Consider the following 13653-nt stretch of genomic DNA (forward strand, 5'->3'; position numbering starts at 1 on the left):
AAGATCTTTTCTGCAAGAGTGGCTTAGAGCTGAAAAACTGCTTTTTCCTCCTTTTATTCAAATATCATTTACTGCTGTAAACTTAAATTGCATCATAACTGTGCACCACAGAAGAATGAACATCAGCTGAGGAACAAATTTGTGACGCAAGTTGTTCTGACTAATTTTATAGTATGTGTTCCCTTCCATGACAAGTTTCAGAGTGGAGTAAATTTTCAGTTTGTGTTCATCTTTTGCATCTAATCCAACTTTGGTGACTTTTGACATGCAGAATTTTAAACAGCACTGATGTTCAGTGAATCAGAGAGTCCAAAACAGAAGCATGTGTCATGAGGTTTTACTGACATTGGCCTGTGTCTCCTTTTTCTAACAGCGTGCTTTACTTGAGAACAAATTGCTCAGCAAAAGAGACGTAAATCTGATTTTTAAACACGAAGGAAATACTACATGAACAACAGGTCTCATACATCAGAGTTATTATAGTTTTCTATAATGTGTGGGTTTGCTCATTTCAGTTTAGTTTAGTTTTTGAAAATGTTTGCTTTTAGTTTCATTTTTACTTGTTTTATAGTTAACTTGAGGGCATTGACGGCATATGCTGGAAATAACATAGGTAAACGGTATAAAGGTATAAAAAATAAAAGCGAAGAACAAACCAGTTGAAAGCAGCTGACTCAAAGTAGACATGCGAAGTCACAATAAATATATGCAAAAAAGCCTCATCGGCCAAGCTGTGATAACAAATTTTGCGAAAAGAATTAAACTGAAGTGTAACTCGGCTGGGATAGGCTCCAGCACCCCGACAACCCTGAATTGGATAAGCAGAAGAAGATAGATGGATGGGTAGTTTTAGTTTTTCATTTAGTGTCAGTCACCTAAAATAACCTTGTCATAATGTTCAATTAGGTTCAAAGCTAACAAGCTTGGGCACTGACACTGAGTTTGACACACGTTTTTGTGACTGGGTTAGTAATTAGTTTGCCAACTACTGTTTACCCCTTTGTTTAATCAAATAAATTGGTTTGACCAGGCCTTCAGTATATTTTAAAGTGAAATTTTTCAGATTGTGAGTTTCTAATGTAGGTCCATAATACACATTTTCCTAACAAACAAAACAATCCCTTAATCACTTTTAGATGACACGAAAACTGCTCATCCACACTGCTGCATCAGTTTAATAAATATCTTTCAGGGCCTGAACATATCTGACACCAGGTGTAAAGTAATTTGGATCTGGCAAACATTAAAAACATCTGAAAATTAATCAGTAGGATGTTAAGCAGAAAGACAAAACTGCATAGAGAGTCTGGAGGGAACAGAGAGGTGAGAGACATGAAGAGAAAGAAAAATATGGAGGAAGGAAGAGGACAGGACTAGAAAGGAGAAGGGAGAAACAAGACAAGAGGCAAGAGGGAGGAGAGAGGTGAAGCAAGAGGAAAACAGTTTTTGACTGACAGGCAGGGTGGGAGAGGAGGAGAGAGGAGACGCTGACAGGATGACAGCTCTGATTTAGACACCGATCGTGTGTGTGTGTTTGTGTGTGTGTGTGTTTTCAAAAGGGGAAGCCAAGGTTAGGTTAATTACAATGACAGATGTGTGTCTAGCAATCTCTGATTCACAAACACACACATGTGCGCACACACATCAACACACACAAAATCCTTCAGGATTTAAGAAGAAAAATCTCTTTCAAGGCGTCGATTGCAAACTTCCAGCTGACATGTGGCAGATTTACAAAACTGTTACCAAAAGCTTAACTTTGACATTTTTGTTAAAAAAATCTTTTATCTCAATCAACTAATTACATCTACAATAAATGACATTAAAAAAATCACATGATAGACATTTTCTATAGTTTTTTTTTAATTAACCTGAAGTAATATGTTGACTTTAACTTGAATTTTGCTTTTAATTTTTAATTACCTCTTATAATAAAGTATCATTAGAGGTAATCATTTTCCTGCTCATGAGTTTATCTATATAAACCACCTTTATTTTGCTTGAAGGATTTTTGTAAAAAGGTTTTGGGGTTTTGGAGGCAGTGGTATGGACAAGTTGACAGATGAAGTCAGGCAGGAGTCACCATGAGCTATGATGTTCATAGATGACACTGTGATGTACTGAGAGTATGGACAAGAGGAGCGTAGAGGAGGAGTAGTGGAGTGGAGGTGTGTGCTGGAGAGAAGAGGTTTGGAAGTCAGTAGAAGCAAAGGAGAATACATGTGTGTGAATGAGAGGCAGGCAGGTGTAACAGTGAAGATGGACGAGTTGATATACCTGGGGTGAAGCATCCAAAGCAACATACAGTGTACAATAAAGGTGAAAAAGAGAGTGCAGGTAGGGTGGAGTGGGTGAATGTAAATGAGGGTTTACAAGGTGGTGGTGAGACCTGCTGTGATTTGTGGTTTGAAGACAGTGGCAATAACAGAAAAGACAGCAGGTGGAGCTGGAGGAGGCAGAGTTGAAGATGCTCAGAGTTTGGTTGGGAATGACCACAATACAGAAGATAAGGGTATGACGGAGGCAGACCAAGCTCAGATGATGTGGACATGTGCAGAAGAGGGATAGTGGGTATACTGGACAAAGGATTTTGAATATGGAGCTGCCAGGCAGGAGGAAAACAGGAGAAGGTCCACGAATGCAGTGAAGAAGGACATGAGAGGGTTGCTGAGGCAGAGGATTCTAGGGCAGGAACGAGAAGTCAATAAAACAAAGTTGACGTTTGGCAGTAGACTACCTGGACACAATAGGTACACAAAAAAAAAAATACATTGCAATTTTGGTAATAGAAAAGAAGGAGCTCAGGTGGTGGATGAACAAATCTATTAAAAGAGTCAGAGTGTTGACAGTTGTGTGAAGTAGCAAATCCGAACCACCAGCTGGGCATTATGAGTAAAACCTGTCCGTCTGCACTGAACATGCCTTGCTTTAATATGTTTGCTGTCAATGTTACTGATGTGCTGACAGTAAGCAGCTCTGTCGTGTGGACAGAAATAATACTGTATGTTGCTTTTCTGTTTAAGACTCTCCCTTTACATATTTATATAAATTATTTTCCTGATGACTATATATAAACATCTTACATCTCTACATGACTCACGCAGTTTAAGTGAGCAACAGCAAACCTGCTGAAAACAGAAAACCCCAACAAAAACTTGAAGTTGAAAGCTGACGTCTTGTTATGATGTGTACTTCCGCGATTGCAGAAGAGAGCGGAAAGGTGCAATCCTGCCACAGTCTCTTCACACAGATCGTGCCTCACAATTTGGGTCTTGAATTTTTTAACAACCCCTACACAGAAATATTCTTTGTGTACTTTGAAATGTGACATGGGGAACTGCGGTCTGGGCATGCCAGCATGATCAGAGTAAAAAAGTTGTTTTTGAAATAGATGGAACTGAAAGTAAAATAACTTTTTTCTAACCTGAATGTTGTGTTCATAGGAGACCACTCTGACAGGCTGGCACCTGGTTGGCAACACGGGAGGGAGGGTGTGGTCCGTTCACAGAGAGACCCCCCCATATCTCAGCGTGCGACACTTAGATGTTGTGGACGATCTTGGCACCGCCTACTATTGGAATGCACCTGGACTATACTTAGGAAACAAGGTCAGCTGCAAGCACACACTCTGAGACTTACGATTTTCCTTGTTTTCTTTATATTAAACATGGCCAGTGTTTCCAAAAACGAGGTCAGTGTATGTGCAATGAACCCGTGCGAGACAATAGGCCATTTTTTCTGCTTTTGCCTGTCTATAATGCTCCTAATAATCCCTAATAATCTCAGGCACACTGCTCCTGCATTGAGAACAGAAGCCCCACAACCTCCTGTTTGAGTCTTTTGTTTGCAGTGTGCGGCTAATCAAAAGAAAGTTGGCTTAAAGGAGAGAAGGAAAGGAGTTGAGACGACTTGTTTCAGAAACATGAAGAACTGAGGGGCTGCGCTAAGGCCCAGTTTAAGATAAATAATGCAAAGCTACTGTAGACGACCCCAAAAATAACATGGAATTGTCAGTGAATATATTCGGTGTCCTTTGAATAACCAGCAGTCAACACTGATTGCTGATTTTTTTTGTGCCTATTTTACTTGAGATAACTGAGAAACTACATTAGCACCAACATTAAAGTGGACACATCTAAATGCTCTCAAGGTCACAGTAGTAGCTCAGTTGTGCGTTGTTTTAATCCGATCTTTAATCTTACACTTCAGCAGCAATAAGCTTTAAGCTAATGTTTCGGGTTACTTCAGCGGACTATTTGCTACACGACATGGGCATTTCTAACTATATTACTGTGTAGCGATAGCACTGGCGGGCAAATATATAAGTTCTAACGTGATCATCATTAGGATAGGCTTCACTATATAAACAGATCCAATTTATGATCTCAAAATGTATCCCCTGGGTGGAAGTCTGGTGAGAATGTGTCCTGCTGGGATGTTCACCTCCCTCGTAGCCCTGCTTCTCTGGATCAGCTTCTGCTAATGCCGACTGTTTGAAATTGCAGCGTGGCTTTCTGTATCCACGATTAGACTTTATCACTCCAGCTGGCAAATAGCTGCAGTCCATGTTTCAGAAGTCGAGTTTTTGCTCTACTACAACAACAGACCGACTGTGATGTTTGTCTGTGTGTCATGGCTTAGAGGAATATACCACTGAATTTCATTACTTTGCACCCGGCAGGCCTGGCTTGTCATCTCACTTCTTTGTCTGAACCTCTATCCCTCCCTCTAACCATCCCTCCATCCCTGCTTCTTTTCATTGGTGTGCTCCTCTAACTCTCTCTCCGTCTCTCCAGGACTCGCATTTTTCACCTCCCTGTTCCTAAATCATCTCCTTCTACTTCCCCCAAGCTCTTTTCTCTCTCACTTCTCTCTCTCTCTATCTCTTTCGCTTGCTTTGTGTCTCTTGGGGTAAACAGTGTTTCGCCTGTTGAACTCAATAATCAATGTGTTTTTTTTTTCCTCATCGCGCACACATGCATACACCAAACACACACACACGCACACGCATTAACACTCAGACAGACTCCCAGGTCTATATAAGTCAGATAATGATGTGTTTTGGAGGCATTAGGGACAGCAGAGCAGAACCAAATGCCTCCAAACATGGGAAACAAACAAATTACCACTGTGTGTATGTGTGTGTGTGTGTGTGTGTGTGTGTGTGTGTGTGTGTGTGTGCATGCATGTGTGTGTGTGTGTGATCACTAGAAGCAGTACGCAATACTGTATGAAAAAGTGATTCTTTGCTTCAGTCTCTGATCGTGTTACAGAGATAGATGCTATGTGACTTGACTATGTTACGCATTCACTTACACACGCACATACACACACACACAAACACGCTGTGATCTGTCATGTTAGCGTGTATCATTGGAAGTGACAGGCCATGTTTGTAATAACAAGCTAGCAGCAGATATATAAGAGCACAAATGTGTGTGTGATGATGTGCTCCATCTCCATCTCTGTATCATTAATGCCATGCATGCGCATTGGCCCGATCGCCCGCTTCGCGGATGCTCATTGGTCCAGAAGGGCATTCCACTGATGCTCATTGGGTAGTTTATGTGCCATGTAGGTCCAGCGACTGCTCAGTCACAGGAACAGCCGTTACTATGATATAAAAGTGCCAAGTTTAAAAAATAGCTGTCTCTGCTTTATTTGCCAACAGAGGGCAAATGAGTGGGGTTCAGCGTAAGGATCACAATAAAACTTTTTGATGTGGAGTGTAATCTCAATCTAAGAAAATGTTCCACAAGTTCAAAGACTGTGTTTTTAGTTGTTTTGGTCATTCTTCACAAACCTGCAGTTGATTCAAGCACCTGGACTTTCGTAATCTCTCAAATCTCCATTTTTTTGGAGCACTTAAAGTATTCCTTGCACTAAAATGTCATTTTGTTTTAGGAAGCACTCCTCTGTCACAAGAGTGCAGATCTTTGGCTTTTTAATCAGAAACCAAATACTTTATGATAATAGCAGCACAGAGTCTTTGCTAATTTACTAACAGATTCACAGATTCAACAACATTTGGGAATAAAAGAATGATGAAGATGGCCAAACAGAGAGCAAAGCGATAGAGTTTTATTTTCTTCTCCCTTTAGCAACTCTATCTAGCTATTAGTCACCTTGCTTTTGTCTTCCTTGTGCATTTGACAATGCAAAGAAGACAAAATGATAATTCTTTTAGAAGCAAACTAGCTACACTCCTGAGGGAGGAGCGGAGTAGCTGATTCTTTAGAAAAATGTTATAGAAGTTGACACCTCACAGTTGTAATGAATGAAATTTGTCTTTGTGGAAAATATTCTTTTTCTCAGTAAGAAAAACATCAACCTTTTGCAAGCTGATGAGCTGTGACTTATGAGAGTGACAAATGTGTGTAGGGTTTGTGTATAATGTCACTACTAATCTGGTCTTAATTGCATGACATGGATTTGCCCTCCCCTTTCCTTTTTTCTTCTCTCCCTCCCCTTTCTTTTTCTGACTTGTACGGCTGAAAATGCACTGTTACGTCAGTTCGCGGTTGATTTCTTCCAGTTTTTTTTTCCATTCTAAATAGCAATCTCATGGTCCAGAGAAAAAGAAAGGAAAATAATTACACCTGGTTATCAGTACAGCAACACAAAATTGCATTCCTGAAAGTCAAACAAGACGTATATAGATACACAACCGTATTCAGTTTGCAGCAGGTCTTGAAGTTAAGATAACTGTTCCTCTATACATTGTTGCCCTTTGTTAACAAGTTGCTATTTTGGCTCGTATCTCCACTGCTTATCCCCTGTCCTACTTTGCTCTTTCAGGAGATATTAGAAGAGAGCAGGTAACACATGCAACACATAATTTGGACGAAACTGGACTCATCAACACTCTATTTAATTGCAAAGTGAAGAGGAGTTTGGTTTTGTGCCTTTTCTGAATTATGAAATAATTTAATTTCCTGGCAAATTTAGTGTAGGCCGATAGAGGCTGATAGACTTGTGTTTACATGTTCTTATAATTAAATGTGGAGTGCTAGTAGGATGTTCATACTTACTGATAATACAATAGCTGCGATGAGCCTCAAGGGTGAATATGTGCTGAATATTGAAGGTGGATATCATCTTTTTGTTTATTTGTTAGTTCAAGTCTGAAAGCAGGAAAGAAGTGTTGCACATATAGCCTGTGTATGTACACTCATTGGACACTTTATTAGGTAAACTTTGCTAATACTGGGTTGGAACCCCTTTTATTTTAGTAACTGCATGACTTAGCTCTTCACGGGAGAGATTGAGCAAGATGCTGGAGACAATCCTCAGAGATGTTGGTCCATGTCGACCGTGATAGCATCACACACTTGCTGCAGATTCATCAGCAGCATATCCCGTTCCAATAAAATATCCCCCACACCCTTACGCCATCACCACTAGGGGTGACACTGGTTCAGGAGGTAGAGTAGAGATAAGAGAGATTTGATGTTGTTTACACAAAGCTGTTTACAGTCTAATATTGTCCGATTTTGATGGGCGTGTGCAAATTGTAGCCTCTGTTTCTTGTTCTTAGCTGACAGGGGTGGCAGTTGGTGTGATGTTCTAGGTGCTCTTCTGCTACTGTAGCCCTTTTGCTTCAAGGTTCAATGTGTTGGGCATTTAGAGATGCTCTTCTGCCTTGCTTGTAACAAGTAGCTACTTTAGCGTAACTGTTGCTGTCCTATCAGCTAAAAGCAGTCTAGCTGTTCTCCTCCGACCTGTGGCATCAGCGAGGCATTTTCATCACTGGATATTTTCTCTTTATCAGACCATCCTCTGTAAACCCTAGAGATGGTTGTGTGGGAAAATCCCAGTAGATCAGAAGTTTCTGAAATACTCAGACCAGCCTGTCTGGCACAATCAACCATGTCATCAAAAATAATCTGTTATAATGTTGAACATTTTAACATGAGGATTAACTGTGGCCCGTTAACTTCACGTTGGCTTCATTTCGTGTTTGCACAGTTGGTCTTAAAATCAAATTTTCTTTTGTTCGGATGGTGCTTCAGGCCTTAGACTTTCTTTAAGCTCCACAACCATAGCAGAACAAAGACAGTGATATGTAATATAGGCCACACTGTAGTAATACATATGATAGTAATTTAATAATTATGAGAAAAAGCCATTTGAGAAGTCTTCAGGATGTGAACTTTAAAACAAAAACTTTAAAACAAAAACTTTAAAACAAACACGAAAGCTGGTATAGCCACCATGCCTTATATACCATATGTAAAGATGAACATTTTTTGGGCTCTAAAATAACAAAAACCCATGAATTTTGATTAGATCTGATGTGGAGGGAAAAAGCTAAGTTATTATAAACTTGAGTGAAAACATAATAAGACTTGCTGGAGAAAGAACTTTGACACAACACTTATATTGAATCCATAAGTCTTTCAAATGTTAAATCCAAAACTGTTACCTTGTAGAAAGTAAAACTTCCAAATCTGATACACCGCAAAATGATGCAGTTGATTTTAAGGAGTCAGCAAGCTGCGGAAGAACACAACAATAATTGATTGGCTCTAAGAGACTGGGGGCAACAGAGTGAGCTGCTCTGTGTCATCTTCCTGAATGAGATATGCATACAGATTTACAGTATATGTAACCTTCTCTGGAGTAATAATTATTCTATTCATAGTCCTGCACACAACCACTTAAGAATTTAACAATGTTGCTTCCCCCTTTTGTTTTTCCAAGTGCCAAAGGCATATGTTAGTGTCTGTGCATCACTTAGCAGCTTGTAAAACTTCATGGAAAGGAATGTTATTTGAACCACATGTACAAGAATACGGAGGCACCGGTCAGCTGTCTTTCAGAGGTTGTTTGTGCTTTTTCTTAGGAATTTTGATGTGCTGATTTTGATGTGCTGAACCCAAATATGACATTTTAAACCTGTTTACATGGTTTAGATGATCTTATGTCTTGTCTTTATGTGTGTTTCATGTGATTAACATTTCTTTATTTCTTTATGTACCAAACAATAGCCTTGTAAAAAAAGGTATGGAACAAAAAAATGACCGTGAGTTCAGGAAGTTTTGTGTAGAAAAGGGGGAAAAAATTGATGGCTAACGTCCATTACCTCAGCTATTAGGCTACTTAACTCCGATGGGGTAATTTAGATTCATTTTTCTATGATTTTTCATTTTTCAACATATGTCCTTATTATTCTGTTTATTTATCTATTTCATTCTCAATTTAGTTTTTCTTTGACCTTATTGTTTGTCGATCTGCGCCTTGACACACAATAGTGTTATGCGTTAAGTTGTGTGAATTTGATTGCGTCACTAGGTTGGTTGGGTAAGCTACAAAGTTGACCCCACAAACTTGTCCTTGTTTGGGATTAACAAAGTTTTCTTAACCTGAAAGTGAATAAGAAACTGGATATATGTAGTGACAATATATGTATTAGAAAGAACTGCAGGGTTATTCCACCTAAAAAAGCCCCTACTGAAAATATTTAGAGCTGTGCAAGTCATGTAGACGTGTTGCCTGCATGTCTTTCTATGAATGTCTCCACAACCTTTTGCACTTTGTGACTCACAGCATATCGGGAAAGGAAGTGAAAACTATGACTTGTGTATTGCATTATAGACTTTCTACTGCAAGGAAGGTCAAACCCAAAGTCACAGTAGAAGTCAAAAAGTCAAATAGAGATATTATATGGTTTAAAATTCACAAAATTGAATTTTATACTTTAAACACTTCAAGTTCAGTATTTTCAGTTTTTTACTCATTTCTTATTTTAAAAATGTAAAATTTCAAGCATCATTTTTTAGCTTTAGTGACCCAGAATTCATAAAGTTTGACTATATTAATTTCCAGATCATCTTAGCTGCAGCCCAGTGAAATCTGAATAGTTTTACCCTAATCCTCAGTGGTTGTCTGAGGTACATGAGCCAAAATTAATGCATGTGTATAAAAGTAAGAAGGAGTTGACTGTATGTGAATTATGGATATGACTTTGATGCCATCCCTGGTTTTGCTGATGCCTATTTTATAAGCCTGCATTTTGGCACATTTTGATTTTTAAAATAAAACATGCATGAAAAAAACCCTCAAACCTGCATTCTTTCTGATGTCCAGCTGAAGGCAATTCCTCTGTTTTCAAAGAAATATGACTATTTAAGTGTATGAAAAATATAGAAAATTAATTTTTTTAGGCAAAACAAAAGCTGTTGATTAGAAAATTGTCTAAAATATTTGACAATTTGATGTAGAATGACCCTAGGGTAGATTTTAATAGAATTATATACTTTTTACAGCTGGAGGCTGTGCGCATCTGTTATATAAAGGTCATTGCCTGTAGCCATGCACAGTGTGAGGTATGTCTAGGGATCTAACCTCTTGCCACAAACATCAACTTTAGGTAGAAAAGTGAAAAGACCTTATTAAGTTATTGCCTGTAATGCCAAACTAAACTCGAGGCCAAATCCATTGCAGAGAACCTCAAAGAACCCGATAAGCCCGGCTCATTCCTGTGTTCTATTACTGAGTCAGGGTACAACAGACTGACCCCCAATTAAAGAATGCTGCAAACAACACAGGAGGACCTCCAGGCCAGTACCTGGACCTCTGTAGCATGCACAGCTGCCAAAACATTCTCACAGTCCTGGGAAACTGCAAGTGTTCATACAGCCAAGCACAGAAAAAGTAAAGTATCAGGGTGAGTACTGTCTGAAGCAAGTGCTTCCACAATCCAGAGCACAAACACCTTCTAAAATTACCTAAGAGAGGTAATCACGCAGAATGGTTACTGAAGTACAATCCAATAATCACCTGGTAGCAAACTGCAATAGACACAATGTCTTGTCCAACATCTATCTATCTATCTATCTATCTATCTATCTATCTATCTATCTATCTATCTATCTATCTATCTATCTATCTATCTATCTATCTATCTATCTATCTTCTTATGTTATGTTCTGTGTGCCATGTGTTTGTCATTTTAGAGACGTTTGTTTTCCAAGGCTTTTGTTACAATCTGGTTTCCATTTCCTGAAGGGTGATTTCCTTTGTCCCCCTCCTCATCCTCCCCGTCTCTTTTTTTCCCTGCCCAATCTCCTGAAGAGAGCATCTGTTGCCACTGTCTGCTTTTGTATTCGCAAAATTGACAGAAAGCAGGCGCACATTTCTGTGAAGAAGCTGGCATGTGGTACGTACAAAAGAAAGTTACATGCTAATTGCATGTCATTACTCCCCGCACACAGTAATTTCTTTAATTGTGGTTACTGTACTTTTCTTCTTCAAAGTAGTGATGGTGCTGATTCTTACCTCTAAAATCTCCATGAATGTCCGCAGCATCTGAGATCAAAAGTCGCTAAAAGTAATTGAAAATGTTTAAAATTGACATGTGTATGTTTATTTGTAATGTGAGAAAATAAATAGACATATAGGAATCATCATACAAATCATTGCAAATTGTTCCTCTTGTGGTTTAGTCAGATTTCGGGGGTTTTGGTTTCTGTAACTAAATACTATTTGGATGAATTATATTCTATATAACTACATCTGATTAGGCAACTGTGATGTTTAAGGGTGTACTCACCTTAGATCCATACCATTCTTGCCTAAGCTAACGCCAAAATCAGTCCATTTGACTAGTGAGATCACTATGCACAGTGCAGTGCACCGGACTCTCGAGTGCTGTTCAGTTGGACCACTGCTTCCTCAACAGCTGCTGCCAAAGAAATGTTTTGTATTAAGTAATTAGGAAATCTCTAAGGCACGCGAGAGGACACAGTGTGACTGAAGCACAAACTGCAAAATTTTGTGGTTCAGGTGCCAACTTAACCACAAAGTGCAAAATGATTAACCTCTTTGTTGCCTGCACGGGTGCTTTTGAAAAGCTTGCGTGCATCAATGAGAGAAATGGTATGAGAGTAAGAGAGACAAAACTAAACATGAACATGCTTGGACGTTTAAGCACAGAGTGAGTGCAAGCCAACAGGCAAGTGTAATGAGGGAACAAAAGTGCCTGGATGCAGTACAGAGCCTTGACTGAGTATAGCTTAAGTCTGGGCTTTGGGTGGGCCTGTCAAGGACTTGTCCAGAACCCACTCCAGTGTTTTGATTGTTTGCTTTGGTTTACTTTTGTGCACATTTAAAGGTGAACTGTCGCCCTATAGCTTCAGGTTGCTGCCCTCCTGAGCAGGTATTCTCCAATGACTTTTCTATATTTGGATGAAGTCATCCTTCCCTCAGTTCTGACTAGTTTCCTGGTCCCTGCTGTTGAGAAGCACCCCAGAGAATCTTTATCCTTATGCTCTCAGGGTGTCCTTAAATGCCTTTTGAGAAACCGCAAGTGGGCTGCCATGTACCTCTAACTTCTGAAGCTCTGTTACCATGACTGCTGGGGTCTTGGTCACCTCCCACATGGACCTTCTTGCTCAGTTTGGCAGCAGCGCCAGCTCTATGAAAAATTCCTGGAGGGGTCTTCTTTCTTTTGCAATTACTGACTCTTCTGTGCTACTGGGAACATTCAAAGCAAAGGTTTTGAACCCTTGCTCCCCACAATTTTAGCATGTAAGTCTACAGCAAGGTTCTTTGGATTTCTGAGGCTGAGGCTTTATCCTGAAGTACAGCGTGAATATTCCTTTCACACAGCCATACATATATGAGGGTTTGTCCCTATCAAACCTCTGAGTCCATCAGAGTACTACATACTTGCTAAGGGGTATTAAAGCCAATAACATCTGGCTAGAATTTGAACTTTTACAGTAAAAGCTAAATGATTAGTAAAATTAGACATTCAGTTTCAGATTTTTAAGACATTTGCTGTGTTTCTCATGTTCTTTTCACTTTGTCATCATACTCGTCTGAGTGCAGATTGATGGGAAATGTCAATTCAATTTATTTCACAAATCATAAAAATACAGTTTGTCATTTCTCTACATACACACATATACACATTAGCACACAATGTAACATGAGTAGCATATTTCTTTTAACAACTATCAATGACTAATTTGATTGAGTGTTTTATAAAAGTGTGTATAAGGAACAAAATCAGCTAAATTTGAATAATTTTATGTGGATATGAGAAAACAGGTGTTGTTAAGCAGATATCTCTTTAGGAAAGATGTCTTCGCCTTTTTCTGCAAAACTCGCAAAGAAGTCAAGCTGTAGCACAAATCCAACTCTTTTTGGACAACAACAGTATCCTAAAATTGGAATGGACTAACCCTTGAATTATAATACTCTGACTAGGCTACTTATTATTATGGAAAAGTCATATCCATCTTACACCAGGGCTCTGCTGAGAACCTTGGAGGAGGACTGAGGTCAAACGTGACTCATATGTTGAAGACACCCAACTTACAGTGACTCATTCTTACACCTCTTCTCCGTGCCAAACCCAAACCCAAACCCAAACCCACTGCTTGGCACAAAGCCAGACTTTACTCTTCTCATTTTCTATATTTTGTCCACTTTATTTTTAATTAAACTGATAAACAGGAGCATTATTACCAGTTTCCCCCTCCTTCATGGCGTTGCACATTTGAACAGCAGCATCCACACCTTCCCATTTCACCATGTTTACTTTAGTATTCTCCCTTTTTTACAGTAACTACTTCTGTTTTGATATGAAACTACTTTGCTTTATCCCTTTTCTCAGATAGATTTGAAGTGAGCTGAATGGCTTGT

At 39.2% G+C, this 13653-nt stretch overlaps 1 protein-coding gene across 1 annotated transcript in view; it reads left to right on the top strand.

Moving 5' to 3' along the window:
• Window positions 1–13653, top strand: part of lama2 (laminin, alpha 2) — a 226331-nt gene that overhangs the window by 89375 nt on the left and 123303 nt on the right. The window contains 1 exon segment of the mRNA XM_085133739.1: window positions 3444–3608. Within this exon segment, the coding sequence (XP_084989865.1) occupies window positions 3444–3608 (165 nt within the window).

The sequence above is a fragment of the Neolamprologus multifasciatus genome, chromosome 15, assembly GCF_963576455.1.
Source record: "Neolamprologus multifasciatus chromosome 15, fNeoMul1.2, whole genome shotgun sequence".
NCBI lineage: Eukaryota > Metazoa > Chordata > Actinopteri > Cichliformes > Cichlidae > Neolamprologus > Neolamprologus multifasciatus.